The following is a 14,859-nucleotide window of genomic DNA, read 5'->3' as shown; positions in this document are numbered from 1 at the left end:
AATATTGATGGCTGACTTGAGCATGCACGAGAAATATGGAGAAGGCAAAACATAAGTAATTGCAGTTCCCCGTGGCCCTTTGGTAACTATCTGTTATCTTTGTGACAAAAAGGAAATTTGGCAAACTCTGTCAGAGGCTTTTGTAAGAGGCAAAAAATAAGTGTTTTTTAATCATGAACCTGGGCCCCAGGGAGCAAACAAGTGGTAAGATTTGCCATTCTAACCACAAAGAAAAGGACACGAAATGCAACTCCCAGTAGAGACCTGGGTGACCGTGCATATTTCTGAAGGGCAGTTTCCCCAAGTTATTTGCAAGATGCACAACATATGTGAATCCAAGTCTTGGCCTGGTATCATCTGTGTTGGTTGCTGGAATACAGCAAAGAAACGTGGCAACTGCATCTTGAGCTCTTGAGTCCTCCGACAGGAACATAATGATACAAAATGTTTTCATTCCTTTTTTTTTCTTTTTATTTTGCATGTCATGGCTGGAGGCCAGTGGAAAATCATTGACTGATCCATAACATTTGATGTTTTCCACAGAATCCAAGCTTCCACTTAAAAATAAACAAAAATACATTTTTAGCCATTTCTGTTGCTGCCAGGCTGGCTTGACAAGTCAGTCATTTATTTATTCATAAGGCCCCTTCCCAGCTATGTGGACCACAACTTACGGTTCAGCCCAAGAAGCAGAGTCAACAGAAATGTTAATTTATGTGCTTGGTCATCCAGTCTTTCCCCACAGCAGGGAAGTTTTAAAGTATGAACTTCCTTCCCCCCTCAACCCGACATCCCACTCCCTGAGCCATTAATAGCAAAGCACAGCTGAGAGCTTAAACATGTACATGGTAGTGCAGCAAGGGTGGAAGAGGGAGCCTCAGAGTAAAGTGAAGTCAAGAGATGTGTTCCAGGCCAAGTTCTTTCCCAGGCAGTGTGCTCTTGAGTAAGTCATTTAGTCTCCTTTTTTCTCTCTCTTCAGCTAAACTTTATTACCTCAACTTAAAATAAGGGTGGTAGCGATGCACTTTACTGAGTGGCTCTGCACCTAAACCATGCCTTTCCGATATTGAAGCCGGGCCAGTCTAGAATGAACCAAACATGCACTTGTTTTGTGCCTCCTATTTGGGACTTCCTCTGTTGTGTTGTGATTGTGCCTAGCAATCCTCCAAGTGAATCTTTCTTCCTATTTAGGGTTTTCACTTGTTCTTCTGCTATTCCAAACCTGCAACAAGCAATCTTGCCTTCAGCTGGAAGGCAAGGGACAGTAGCCTCTTGATTTATTGAGTTACCTGACAGTGGAGAGGGAGAGTCTTTATGATGTCAAGGTCTCTGGATTTCCTTTGGGAATTCAGCTGTTAGGTCTGTGTGACTGGAAGGAAACATATCATTGTGTCCAATGCCTGGACATTTACAGGACTCTGAGAGGTAGAGCATCATCTATCACAATACGGATTGTAAGCTTTTGGGGTAGAGTATAATCCTGGGTCCCTTAATGTCAATGGCATATCATTGACTTAAATGGGGCCAGGTTTTGACTCATTCATAGCTGGACGTACGATATATGGTCCACTCTTGACACTATACAAATGATAAATAATTAGTATAACAGATGAGATGTTTCCATGCAATGGCATTTTCCTGCTGTTTTTCTGACAAGGACAGGTCTCTGGGACCAGCCACAAGTAATTAGGCAGAAATTCTCCAAATAAAGAACTATTTTACAAAACATGTTTTTGTATGATGATGAATAAAAGCATTTTTAATCTATTGTGGAGAAATGCAAGGTGCTATACCTCGGGAGGAATGTTCAAAAACACAAATATAAAATGGGTGACACCTAGCTGGGTGGCAGCACTATGGAAAAGGACTTGGAAGTGTTGATAGTCCAGACTCGATACGAGTCTGCAGGACGATGCAGCTGCGCAAAAGTTGAATGCGGTTTTGGGATGAATCAATAGAAGCATTAGGTGCAAGACATGGGAGGTGATAGTGCCTCTCTGCTCAGCACTGGTTAGGCCTCATCTGGTGCACTGTGTGCAGATCTGAGCTCTCCACAGAGATGCCGAATACGTGGGGGCCTGAGGGCCCTGAGCCCCCTTAGGAAGAGGGCCGTCACGTGAAATGCATGAAACTTTCCACATGACTGTCATTTTAGGTCCCCACCCCTGGCAAAGATAAAAGTCAGGGAAATGCCATTGCATGGAAACATCTCATCTGTTATACTAATTATTTATCATTTGTATAGTGTCAAGAGTGGACCACATATTGTATGTCCAGCTATGAATGAGTCAAACGAAGCCTGTGGCTTCACATTTTTAAAAGGATGTGGAGAGTCTGAGAGCATCCAGAGGCAGGCAATAAAAATGCTCAAGGGCAAGACCAGTCATGAGAAAAGGCTGAAGGAGGTAGCATGTTTAGCTTGTGGAAAAGGCACTTAAGAGGGGACATGATACTTGATACATGATACAAGGCTGTCCTAAAGAAGCGCTCTTCAAATACTTAAGGGGCTGTCCTGCAGAAGAGGGAAAGCACCTCTACTGTCTTGCTGCAAAGACGAGGACGTGGACCATTAGCTTGAAGTTGCAGCAAAGTACGTTTAGATTGGACGTCTGGACATCTTCACTCTGTGAGAGTAGCGAGGCAGTGCAAGAGACCGCCTGGGGAAGTTGTGGACTCTCCATCACTGGAGGTGTTCAAGAAGGGGTTGGACAGGCACTGGGCGGGGATGATCTCGGCGTAGCTGTGCCTGTGTTCTGCTATAGGCGTGTCTCATGCTTCTGGGCTTTGCTGGTTGTCCCCCCATACTTTCTGCTGTGTGTATTAGGGTGTTTTTAAGCCTTCCTCAAAGGCATTAGGTGTTGGTGACAGTCAAGGCTGGGGACTTTGACTGGGCTGTACCAGTGCTCCTGCTGGGAACAAAGCAGGAGGTTCCTGGCTAGAAGGTCTTACCCCTCTGCTCAGGGTCAGACTGATCACCGTATTTGGGGTCAGGAAGGAATTTTACCCCATGGTCAGATTGGTCAGGACTGTGGGGGTTTTCCCTTCCTGTGTAGCAGTTGACGTGAACTTTACCTGGAATCTCTTGAGAGGACATTGCCGACGTTTCACAGAAGCGGGACGTTGGCTGCCGTGGTTCCCCTGCTTTACCTGTGACAGGTTATGGTGGTAGGTCTGTCTTGTGTCAGGGCCGATGATACTCCTATGTAGAGTTTAGATTATGGTTTGTATGAAATGGTTTGTTTAGGGATGACCTGTGGAGGTCCCTTGCAGCCCTACTTCTCTATGATTTACCTATGCAAGAGACCAGTACCTGGCAATAAGAAAGACTGAGTTATTCTGATACTGTTTCCACAGACCAATAAGTCACTTCAAAGTGTACCCGTAATTTTTAACCATCACTTTTCTCTAAGACATCCCAAGGCATTAGGAAAATCAAAGGCCTCAGCTTTCAAAATACTAAGATTTGAGTCGTCTGTGTAGGCAGCTGAACAGTCTCATTGAGTTTGGTGAACATACTGCCAGGCTTAAGGGTTTGTACAGGATTGGGGCAAAAAGAATGAAAACTCTTCATTCCGGTGGCCCATTTTTTTCCGCTCTGTATCTGCTTCTCATATGCCTACATTTATGCAATGTTTTTCTATTTATAATCAGATGGCTTTGGCAGGGAGACTGCATGTTAAACTTAAAGTTGGCAGAAAAGGAGGCTAATAATTGCCATGAAGTATTGCAGCAGAAACAGCTCAATATGTAAGCCCTGTTGGTAGAGGTGATTACACCCCAAACTGCATAATCTGCCCATTTACACAGATTTCTCCAGATTAAGCTACAGGTGATTTATGCTGTCTCTTGTGAGGGCTATTTATTTTACAGCCTACCTTTCACATAGGCTTTCACTGTTTACGATGTGCAGCAAGGGTATAATGTGCGGTTTAGTCATTCCACTGTGACTGTTCCAGCGTGATGTGGAAAATGAGGGTAACAAAAGAAGGAGGGGGTGTAATTTGCTTCAGTTTGATACATTTTAAAGTTTCCTATGCTCGTATTAATGACAGCAATTACATTTATTAAATATTGTCGCATCAGCATTCTGGTCCTACCTTAAGCCACATAGCTCAGACTGTAGCCATTAAAAGCAAGAGGGAGAAACCCCAGGGCCTGATTTTTCCTGCTGCAGGATACACAAAACTCCTATCAAAGTCAGTGCCATCATACAAAGTCGTCTCAACTCAGACTCCATCAGATGGTTCAGAGAGGAGGGCAGCAGATCACCTACCTGTTTCTTAAAGAGAGAGGCTGGCCCTGTTAGGTTAGGTGGCTAGCCTGGGGCCAACACACTTACAACATAATGTTGGGCATGTCCATCCATCTGTCCATATTTTTAATATACCTGTGTAAATACCCCATGTTCTGGAAGTGGCTGTGTATAACTTGGGGTGGGAGCCGGGGGGCAGGCGAGTCACTGCATGAATCCGACGGTAACTGAATAACCAGTCCGGGTGAAGCAGAACTGGTCCAACTGCTGCAGCCGCATGGGGGCCTGGGAAACGTGGGAGCCGAGGGAAGCCGAGCGCAGGGAATGGCAGTAGCGAGGGCCGTTCCAGGAGGCTGGGCTTTTGGCTGGGGCCGTATCTGCAGTGGGGAACTCCAAACCTATAACTTTTAACTGGAGTGGGTTTGATTCATTTTTTATTTTCCAGGAGGGTCTGGGTTTTAACTTTTTTTAATGTTGTAAATTCTTTGTAAGAGAAGAAAAAAAAGGAATTTCTTCCCCTCTGTGAGGCACAGGTGAGGCCGCAGCTGGAGTACTGCATCCAGTTTTGGGCGCCGCGCTGCAAGAGGGACGTGGATAAAACTTTGAGAGGGTCCAGAGGAGGGCTACTCGTATGGTTAGGGGTCTGCGGGAAAGGTCCTACAAGGAGAGATCGAGGGACCTGGATCTCTTCAGCCTCCATAAGAGAAGGCTGAGAGGGCATCGGTTGGCTGTCTACAAATTCGTTGTGGGGGGCGCAAGGAATAGGAGATGCTCTGTTTACTGGGGCGCCCCTTGGAGTAACTAGAAACAACAACCACAGACTGATGGAGAGCAGAATCAGATTAGGCATCAGGATGAACTTCTTTACGGTAAGGGTTACCAGAATCTGGAATGGGCTTCCAGGGGAGGTGGTGCTCGCCCCCACCCTGGAGGTTTTTAAGAGGAGACTGAACAAACACCTGGCTGGGGTCATCGGACCCCAGCGCTCTTTCCTGCCCAGGGCAGGGGGCCGGACTCAATGATCTTCCAAGGTCCCTTCCAACCCTAGAAATCTATGAAAGGACCAGATCCAGATTGGCTTCATAGGTGCTTCCATTTATGTTTCTGTATGCCTAAAAATTAGAAGATTTGCCCCAGAGGGGTGATACAAATGGAAGAGCCGGGCCTCTAGGGATCCCTATAGTGTCAAAGGAGAGAGTGAGGTGGTTCCAGGGAGAGATCCAGAGCCCCAGGCTCTCGTCAGGCAGGACCCTTGACCTAGCCAACAAGGGGCTCTGAACGCAGGGTCCAGCTGAACTCCAGCTTAGGCACCGGACTCCTGCAGTAGGAGCCTCTGTTCTCGCAGGATCCAGAGCACCCAGAGGGCAGGTGCTCAACCTACTGGTGGTGGTGGTGCCCTTTTCCCCATTGCCTGCGTGTCCACTCATGCACCCAGGAACTGGGAGACTTGTATTCTCGGCCCCCGCTTGCAGGGATCCCAGTGCACACCTCCCGTAGCGAGACTCCTTCTTTCTTGCTCTGCTGTCCCCACTACTCCAGAACGATTGGGTGCCCAGAAGCCTTGCTTCAGCAGGAGGAGCAGCGGATGCCACACTTTCTGTTCTGCCACGTAGTGTGGGGGCTTGACCCCCACCCCAGTGCCGTGTCGGGCAGTAGCACTGCTCCCCCGCTATCAAATTTCCAAACCCTTAAGGAGCTGTGGGTCCTGTGGGCTAGATTGGAGGATGACCCTGATGCATAGGGCTGAGTGGAGGCAGCACAGGCTGCCAGGTCCCAGTCTCAGTACACAGGGGCAGCAGTGGATCCCAGTCCATGGGAGCAGCCCCAGGACCTAACCCTGGTGTGCAGGGGCAGCTGAGGCCCCGTGGGCCTGATCCTGGCAGAGTCAAAAGCTTGAGTACCTCTGACTTAGTGGTTGAGGTGAGAGATACAGATTTAATTCGTCTCAGGCTGAGGGCCCAGAACCCACATTTCCCACTTCTGGGACTGTTTACGTAGAGCGGGGGGTGTCATCACCGTTGGCTGTGTCTTTGTGCTTCATGCTGAAGTCATCGCTGTTGGTATGAGGTAGGATCATAGGAAAATGGGGCTGGGAGGGACCTTGTGAGGTCATCTTGTTCAGCCCCGTGCTCAAGGCAGGATCATCCCGGACGGAGCCATCTCAGCCAAGTGTCTGTCTAACCTACTCTTGAAAACTTCCAGGGGTGGAGTTTCCCCAACTTCTCTCGGCAGCCTGTTCCAACGCTTGACCACCAGCAGAGTCAAAACACTCTTCCTAATCATCAACCCAAATTTCCTCTGCTGCTCTTTGAGGCCATTGCTCCTGGTCCCGTCCCCTACAGCCACAGAGAAAAATCAATCTCCATCCTCTTTATAATCTCCCTTCAGAGATTTGAAGACTGTCATCAAAGCCCTCCTCAGCCTTCTTTTCTTCAGATTAAGTAATCATTATTAAGATTGGTGTTGGGAGGTACTCAGAGATAGCACATTTGTGGGAGGTTTGTACCAAAGTCAGATAAACCAGAGCAGGAAAGTATTCTGTATCCCGATTTTCCTTATTCCTATCCAGAATTTGGGGGTCTGTTGGGGATCCACTGGACCACTGGAAATTGCATTAGTGCCACTGAGTGTTTATGGTGCGCCACGATGTACTACCCAGATAATAACTTCCCTCAAGCAAAGGAAAATTGTTTATAAAGAGCTCTGTTCTCAGACAGTGTTGTTTGAAGTGTGAAAAGGCTCCCTGAAGGGAACTGGTGCTATTTACAATATTCAATCAGTCTCTTATCTGGCTCATCCCTGCACTCTATTTATTTTGGAGCATTGCTGGTGCTGTATGTATGTGTGTATCTATAATATATACATAACCAGAACAGTTACGCTCCTTCAGCATTATCCATCACAGCTAACGCCATGTTTCCTGTCATCATACTGAGGAGTATTTGCAAGTACGAGTTGGCCAGCAGAAGGTTTGAATTGGCTGTCTTCAGTAAGTATGAGGGTTCTGAAAATAATACCAGATGAAAGGGTCTGACTGCTATTGCGGGCAGGGAAGACGCAGAGCCAAAGGAACATATGCTTTGCAGTATGTTAGTGAAGAATGATCCAAAAGGAATGAATGTGTTTTGTCTTCGTTGGAAGTTCCTTTAAAGCTTGAGAACACTAGAGCGAGAGAGATTATAGAAAGCAAACTGAGAGGTAGGTGGGTAAAAAAAATTGGTTTAGATAAAATGAACTGCAGCGACAGTGCATCCCTGCTAAGGTGTTCCTCCCTGTGCCCCACCTCCGCTTCCATTCATATCCTCCAAACCTGGAAATGCATCACCGAGTCCACTCTGGGATATCCCTCCAGGGCTGCTGTTCACACCTCAGCCTGCCTGAGAGCAACTGCTAAGAACAACTCCAGAGCAGCTGGGCCAGTTTATTTCCAGGTTGGGAGCATGCAGACAGGAGCGGGTCTGCAGGATGTTGGAGTGTGCTCAGGTATTTCCTGGGTATCACCACTGTGGTGTTGACCTGCCGTAAGACCTGATCATGAGATAAGATTCCTTCTGCAAGTTCGGTGCCCCGTTCTGTTATCCGTGCCCTGCGATGTGTAGTCCCATATAATATGTGTCAATGGAATTACTCATGGAAGAAGGGGCCATTCATTAAGAAGGCTGTCAGAATCTGGCATGGGTGCACAGTCCTGCAAGACTGAGCACTCTCTGGACACACTGGGCTTGTCTATACATGGCCCTTTTAAGTGGGATTAGCCTAAAATTGCCATTTTTAAGGTGCATTAAGGGCACGTGTCCACATGTGCATGCCATTCATCCACCCAAAAATGGTGACTTTAGGTTAAGCCCACCTAAATTTAATACTGGCTTAAAGCAGGTACCAAATTTAAGCTGACATAACTAAGTCACGTTAATCCACAAGTAGATGCTTAATGGCAGTAGCGTGGTATGCATCAGTGGATGCACACTGTGTTAATGTGCATTAGCATGGCTACACGTGGGTTAATGCGACTTAACTAATGCCAGCCTAAAATTTAATGTGCATTAGCACATCTAAAGGTAGACGCATGCCTAAATTACCTTAATGCACCTTAAACAAAGGTGCATGAAGGTTAATGCACCTTAAACAAAGTGCATTAAGGTTAGGAACACATAACTACACATGTAGATAGGCCCATTGTGAGCTTAGCACCTTGGAGGATCAGGCCCTGAGCTCTTACGGAAAATGTCAGACTTGCTGGAGCCTTGCCTGTTTCCACAAAACAAGCTTCTGCCTGCAGCCCTGTGAGTGGGCTCCTTACCTGACCCCTGTAGGAAGAGTTCACTCTTCCAGGCTCCTGCAGTCCCCAACCATTGCTCTAAACATGTCAACAGAGATTTCAGTTCATACTACTTAGAACGTGGACCCTTATCTACTCACAACTGGACTAAAGACAAACGTGATGCCACGGTCCATCCAAAAGCTGTCATGCTGTAAAATCTCTCAGTCAGTGCAAATCAATAACGAAGCATCAAAAGTTTAAAATCCAGAGCCTCAAACTCATCTAGCCACACAGCCCTCCCTAGCAGGGTCAGTGGGGCACCACTGGGGACAGAATATGGGGCTCTGTGGGCCAGTTCCAGCCTACGGACCATATTTGACATCCTTAGCTTAAGCCAGTCAATTCCCACCCAGTTGCTTGTGATGCTCAGCACACTGTAAGATCATGCTTTATTCCAGAATGGGTTTTATTTTTTAACCTAAGATTTTTTTGTTCCTGAACAATGCAGCGCATGAGTAGTTGAGATCCTCCAGCTGGAAGGTACTACGTAGGCACACAGTGGTGGTGGTATTGCAGTTATATCATTCTGGTCTGAGTTAATTACTCAAAATGGTTGCATGTGCTCTTAAAAATATCTTAGAGCAGTGGTTCTCAACCTTTATTAGACTCAAGGCCTCTCTCAAAAATGCCAGCTTTTAGCTTTCATTCATTTTTTGACTGTGGAAAAATAATACAGCATTTCTTCTGTTGCAAAGGACTCAAAAAGACCACAGCAGGGCAGAGTGTTTTGGACTCTCTGGATTCCTATTTGACATCTCTGTGTTTACCTTGTGAACCATGCATAAGTGTTTGCACACCTGACAATGCTAATATTGTACCGCACCCTTTAAAGGGATCTCATGGTACCCAAAGGTGTTGTGGTCCCTTGGTTGAGAATTGCTGCCTTAGATTTTTCTATGGGCCTCCTCATTATGGTGACTGAGGACCTTACACTCTTAAATAATCTTCCCGGGAAGATAGGGAAGTGTTGGTAAGCTGATTTTACAGAAAAGCACAGAGAAACAGAGGGCTAAATCCTATTTCACTTTTACACCCTCAAGTAGCACTTACCTAGCTGTGTAAATGCAGGTTTGGGCACCTTTGCAGTCTTTGGGTTCCCTCTGCACTTGCATAGTTATAGTCATCTCATGGTTCCCTTTTGAACATGCTCAGAAGGCTGCACACTACACTTCATATTTTTTGGGGGCAGAATAGGACAGAATAAGATCACCTGGGCGCACAAATCATGTTGTGCCAATCCCAGAATTCAATCAGAAAAACCATGACTGGAAGGAAACTTTCCTCCTTTTAGACCAATATATTCACCTTGCCTGGGCAGCTGTAGATCTGCTTTCTAGGTCCCTTTCACAGAGAGAAGGGGTTTGAACCTGCATCTCAGCACTGTGCGCTAACCACCCAGCCAATGCCAACAGCCTTTTTCTTGAAGCTGATCCCCTGGGAGGCCAAGAGAGAAAGACCCATGGGACCAGGAGCAAAAGAGCAAGCAGATGGAGAGGGGCTCAGCTTGGTGGGTATGACCCTGGTAGGGAGGGGGCCCTAGTGTCAGATCCCTCCCTCTATTTATCCAATATATATTAAATGGAAGGTGCAGAAAAGGCACCAGGGGATTTCACAACTTTGCCTTTCCCTGATTATCAGTTACTAGACTAAAAATGTGGTCTCTCATTCTTTGTTCATTGATTTGCTCCAGTTTGCACATTTGAACCTTGTCACATAGCGCTCAGTCGTCCCAGCTGGTATCTTGTCAGCAAACTGTACCTTTTTCACAAGAGACTTTCTTCTTGGGTGCACCATGTGCTTGAAATTTCTGCATGACTTTGCCGAGCAGTTTGCAGTCCCCTTTGGGCTCTCACTAGGGAAGTATTTTCTCTCTCTGATGTCTCCAGGTCTGTCAGATGCATCAGTGTGAAAGTTATCAGCCTCTCCGGTTTCTCTGCAACGTCATTTGGCTTCCAAGAAACTTGGGGAGTGTTACAACTTGCTCCCTCACGTTTCTGCCACATTCCCTTGCTAGAAGAGAGGCCTTTGCTTCCTGACTGCGGTCACATTACATGGGCGAGGGGTGCAAAGAAAGTGTCCCTGACAGATGGCATAAAAACCACCGGCTTCTACGGTTACTGCTAGAGCAGTCCTCCAGTGCAATCACTTGGACTGCAGCAGGGTCAAATTTGTCCCTTTCTGCAAAAATGAATTATTGGCACGAGAGCTGGAACATTTTTTTTAAGACTGTGTTTTGTTGAGGTTGAACTATCTTGTGCAGCTTGTAGTCAGAGAATCAGTGTGTCTGCTTTGTTGTAAATGTACGTTTGTTATGGCAAACAGCTATGTATGGTTCAGCGTGGCATGAAAATCTCCAAGACAAACATAATTCAGACAGGTTGGAGTGTTTTGGAAACTGCTGCCCATCTTGAGGCTAAAGCTAGTCTCAACATGTTGATGTTAAAACTGAATCTGTAGAAGAAAAAGAAGTGGAGTGATTTCAGATAGGACAGTAAGGATGATAGAAAGCAGCCACACACCCAGAGAGGTCAAGCTTGTTTGCAGCTGTCAGACCAACAGACCTGGTCTGTGCTAGGTTTTATTGCCCCAGATTTTCTCGCGTTGCTGCCAGTGCTGACAACAGTGGGAAATTTGAGGCAAAAAGCCTAATGCATGTGAGACCATCATTTCACTGCATAAACAATCATGCTTCACACACTGGTCCCTCTGATGACTTTTATACAGTGAGAGGCATGAGAGACTATTTTAGAGCAAAGCATTTTTTTAATACGATGTTTTTGTTTCAGGATTGCTGGTGACACCGCCCTCAGTAAAAATATCCATGAGTCAGTCAGTGCTCAGATCCGAAAGAACTTCGCAAAGAGCAAATGGAGAGTAAGTGACTTCTGCACAGGGGTTACGCTGGAAAGCACTTACTAGAGGTACACCGATATATCAGCTGCATATCGGATCCACACCAATAAAAGAGAAATTTACATTATTGGCTATCAGCTTTTTTTGGCCATTGTAGCCAATAATGTTCTTCTATACATATAATTAATTATGCCTTCTGACTGGGGCCCCTGGACACTTGGGTTCCCTCTCACCCATGAGGTCAGGGCCCCTGAATGCCTGAGTTCCTTCGGGAAATGGCAGGTTTCCCCTTGTAGGTGGGCAGCATTCTAGCTGCAAGGGGTCCTGTTTGGGGCTGTGAGAGCGGGACACAGGGGGTGCTGCCCATGTGCACATGGCCAGAAATACAGCTGGGCAACATGGAGAGCAGCTCCATGCAGGTAAGTCTACAGAAGGAAACGGGCATGGGAGAGGAAAGGGGCGTGGGGGGGGCAGATAGAGGCCCCCAAGTTAAGGAATGGAGTGGGGCAGGGGCTGAGGCTGGGGCTAGTGGTGCTCTCCAGGGCCAGGGCGGGGATCAGGACAAAGCCATGGGCAGCTTGTCCAGGGGGCCTGAGGGGTGGCTCCCCACTATTGTGTGCACCTGTTGGGGGGTGGGGCACGTGCCCCCCCAGATTTGTGCATGGGGTGGATGCAGCATGCTTGCTGTGGGCTTGGGGCTCTCCGCTCTGCCTTTTCCCCGGGAGCCCTGCATTGGCCGTGTGCCCCCTGCCCACCCAGCAGCAGTGGGGGTAGCGAGTTGTGTCCCAGCTGCTGGGTGGGCAGGGGGCACGTGGCCAGTGCAGGGCTCCTGAAGTAAAAGGCAGCAGAGCAGAAAGCCATGAGCCTACAGCTGGCAGCCTTCATCTGCCTTCACCCCGCTTGGCTCTGCCACACTTAAAAGTGTCCCTGAGCTTTAGTTCAGGCACCCCGCTGCCATTTTTAAGTGCTGGGACACTGATGCATATGACCTGAGAGGCTGCTGGAGCATGCCAGAAAAAAAGATTTATTTATGTCAGTACATTTTTAAACCTTTCTTTTCTTTGGCACTCTCCATCCACCTTCAGCATCACATGTAACCAAATCAGTTATTGAATAGGTATCGGCCAATATGGCTGGTTAATAAGTGGCTGTCAGTATTGGCCAAGAAAATATTTATCAGTGCACCCCTAGCACTAATAAAAACAGCTGCTGCATTGCTGTACATTCAGTGACTACAGCCACAAATTGGGGCTCCGCAGTTTAGGCAGTCATACTACTCACGTTTATAGGTATGATGGACACCGAGGACTGAACCAGGTGTGTGCACAATTAAAAGCTTGAGCTGGTATAATTGGAGCTGAAGAGGCAACACCGCAGTTGGGAACTATGGCAACGCATATCCTTTGTCAGTTGGCACAGAGGGGCCCACGGTGGGCTCCTAAGCCCTCCTCAATGGGGATAAAAGATATAAGCTCAAGACCTGAGAAAGTCTTTCCAGTTTACAAAACAGAAACTTGTGAAATCAGAACAGCAACTGTGAATAAACAGAATAAAATTGACAACAGAGTGATTCTGTGCTTTCTTCTTTTCCAGCAAGCGTTCAACGCCACAGCAGTCGTGAGACACATGAGAAGGTTACATCTCGGCAGTAGCCTGGACAGTTCAAACGCAGGTGTGTCAAACACCCTCAGCCTGACCAACCCGCGATCCGACGGAACAGCCAGGAAAGATTGTGAGTACACGAGAGCGGAGCGAGGCTGTGGCCCACTCCTAACTGGGAACTGCTCATCAATCCGCAGTCACCCTGTGTAGATCAGGCCTGCATGTATTTAGACAAGGGCTGTCCAACTTCCAGGCAGCTAGGAGCCAAATGGCCATGAGAGCCACAGACATGGGGGCCAAACACTGCATGGCCAGCTGGGTATCAGACTGTGGAACAGACTAGGTATGCTAAAAGCTTATTGAACTGACGCTTCCTGCTCGGGTTCACTGGTGGTTTAATTGGCTTTTTCTACAGCACCGTGCAATGGTGTTTGGTTCACTTGACTGAGGTTGTATTTGCTGACTGAAGTATATTGCATTAATAACCTCCTTGCCAGGAATAGTCCAGTACAGATCTTCCAGCAGTTTCCAGGAAAGCGGGCTCTTTCTCCAGTGGCCTTCTTGGATCCCACGACTGTTGCCTCCATATGAGTGATGTGATGCCAGATTGCTTCTGCTGGGGACCTAGAGCATCCTTGCCATGGGTGGCAGTCAGCAGCCCAGTGCTGGAGACAGCCTGGATGAAAATTTGATTCGAGAACAGCATGTGAATGTGTATGGCCAGAGCTCCAGAAGGCTAATCTATCACTGCCTCCGTTCTGAAGTAGTTTTTATTAGTATAATGGAGAATCTCTTGGTTTCAGGAAAGGAGACCAAGAACAAAGCCCACATACACTGGTGCAAGTGCTCAGATGTGCCCATGCAGTATCTAGTGGTTGAATGCTGCAGAATGAAGTTAAGGGTGGCCAGATATGCTGAGCTGGGTATTTTTAATGCCATCTGAACTTAAGGTAGAAAATAACTGCTGGATTCCTCAGCATGCACCAAACCCAAAGAGAGAGCTCGTTAGCAAGAACTTCCATTTTTTGTAAAAAATCAGTTAAGCAGAAGAGTTAGGGGAGACTACTGCAGCTGATGCTAAAGACCCCAAGGAGATGTCTGGAAACCCTGGCCTGCAAAACAATTACAAGGAAAATAAGAGAGGGTTTACCGTGCTTTCCAGTGTACTAGGCACTTTTTATTTCCTGAAAAGGGAGGTGTAAATTAAGGTGTGCTACATCCTGAGGCTCAGTAATAGAAAGTAACTGAAATCATTGTAATTAAGGCTGACCAAAATTCAGTTGAATTTATGTTAAAAACCTTTTCCTCACAATATTATACTTTTTTGGGGGGGGCCTTGTGTTTTTTTTACAGAGGTGCCTCTTGTACCCTGGGAAATAGGATATGCATCAGATACATGTAGATCACCTATTTGTTGGGAAAGGGAATATCTCTGAGGGTCCCTTTCCTGCCTCCTCCTTTCTCATTAGTTTATGTGGGGAAACAAGTTATTGTAAAGGAAAAGTACCTGGCAGGTGTAAATCGGTGCAAATGACTCGTCTCTGGTCCCACACTCAGTTAGTGACAGACGAACACACACGTCCTTCCTGAATCACAGGCTCTTGCTTGCCCTCCTGTGCTGCAGGAGTAGCTCCACTGAAGTGAATGCTTCTCACTCCAAGAGGAAAATGCGGGCTGTTTTTTTCCAGCTTCAGTTCATTGCCTCACACTGAAACCCCATCAATCTCTCTTCAGCTTACTGACTGGTCTTGCATCAAACAATGCCTCCGTAGTCAAGTCGCTGCTGGAGTGCTGTACAGGTTCTGTTGTGCCCTGACTATTTTCCGTCATA

The 14,859-nt window shown here is 47.0% G+C and overlaps 1 protein-coding gene across 1 annotated transcript in view; it reads left to right on the top strand.

Moving 5' to 3' along the window:
* Positions 1-14,859, top strand: part of CAMK1D (calcium/calmodulin dependent protein kinase ID) — a 307,209-nt gene that overhangs the window by 285,103 nt on the left and 7,247 nt on the right. Inside the window, exons 9-10 of the mRNA XM_019543697.1 lie at positions 11,360-11,447; positions 13,020-13,158. Coding sequence (XP_019399242.1) covers positions 11,360-11,447; positions 13,020-13,158 — 227 coding nt within the window. The remainder of the gene's footprint in view (positions 1-11,359; positions 11,448-13,019; positions 13,159-14,859) is intronic.

Source organism: Crocodylus porosus, unplaced genomic scaffold, assembly GCF_001723895.1.
Source record: "Crocodylus porosus isolate Cpor-Errol unplaced genomic scaffold, CroPor_comp1, whole genome shotgun sequence".
Classification (NCBI taxonomy): domain Eukaryota; kingdom Metazoa; phylum Chordata; order Crocodylia; family Crocodylidae; genus Crocodylus; species Crocodylus porosus.
Note: the sequence above shows the minus strand (reverse complement) of the source record. Positions and strands in the feature narration are given on the sequence as shown.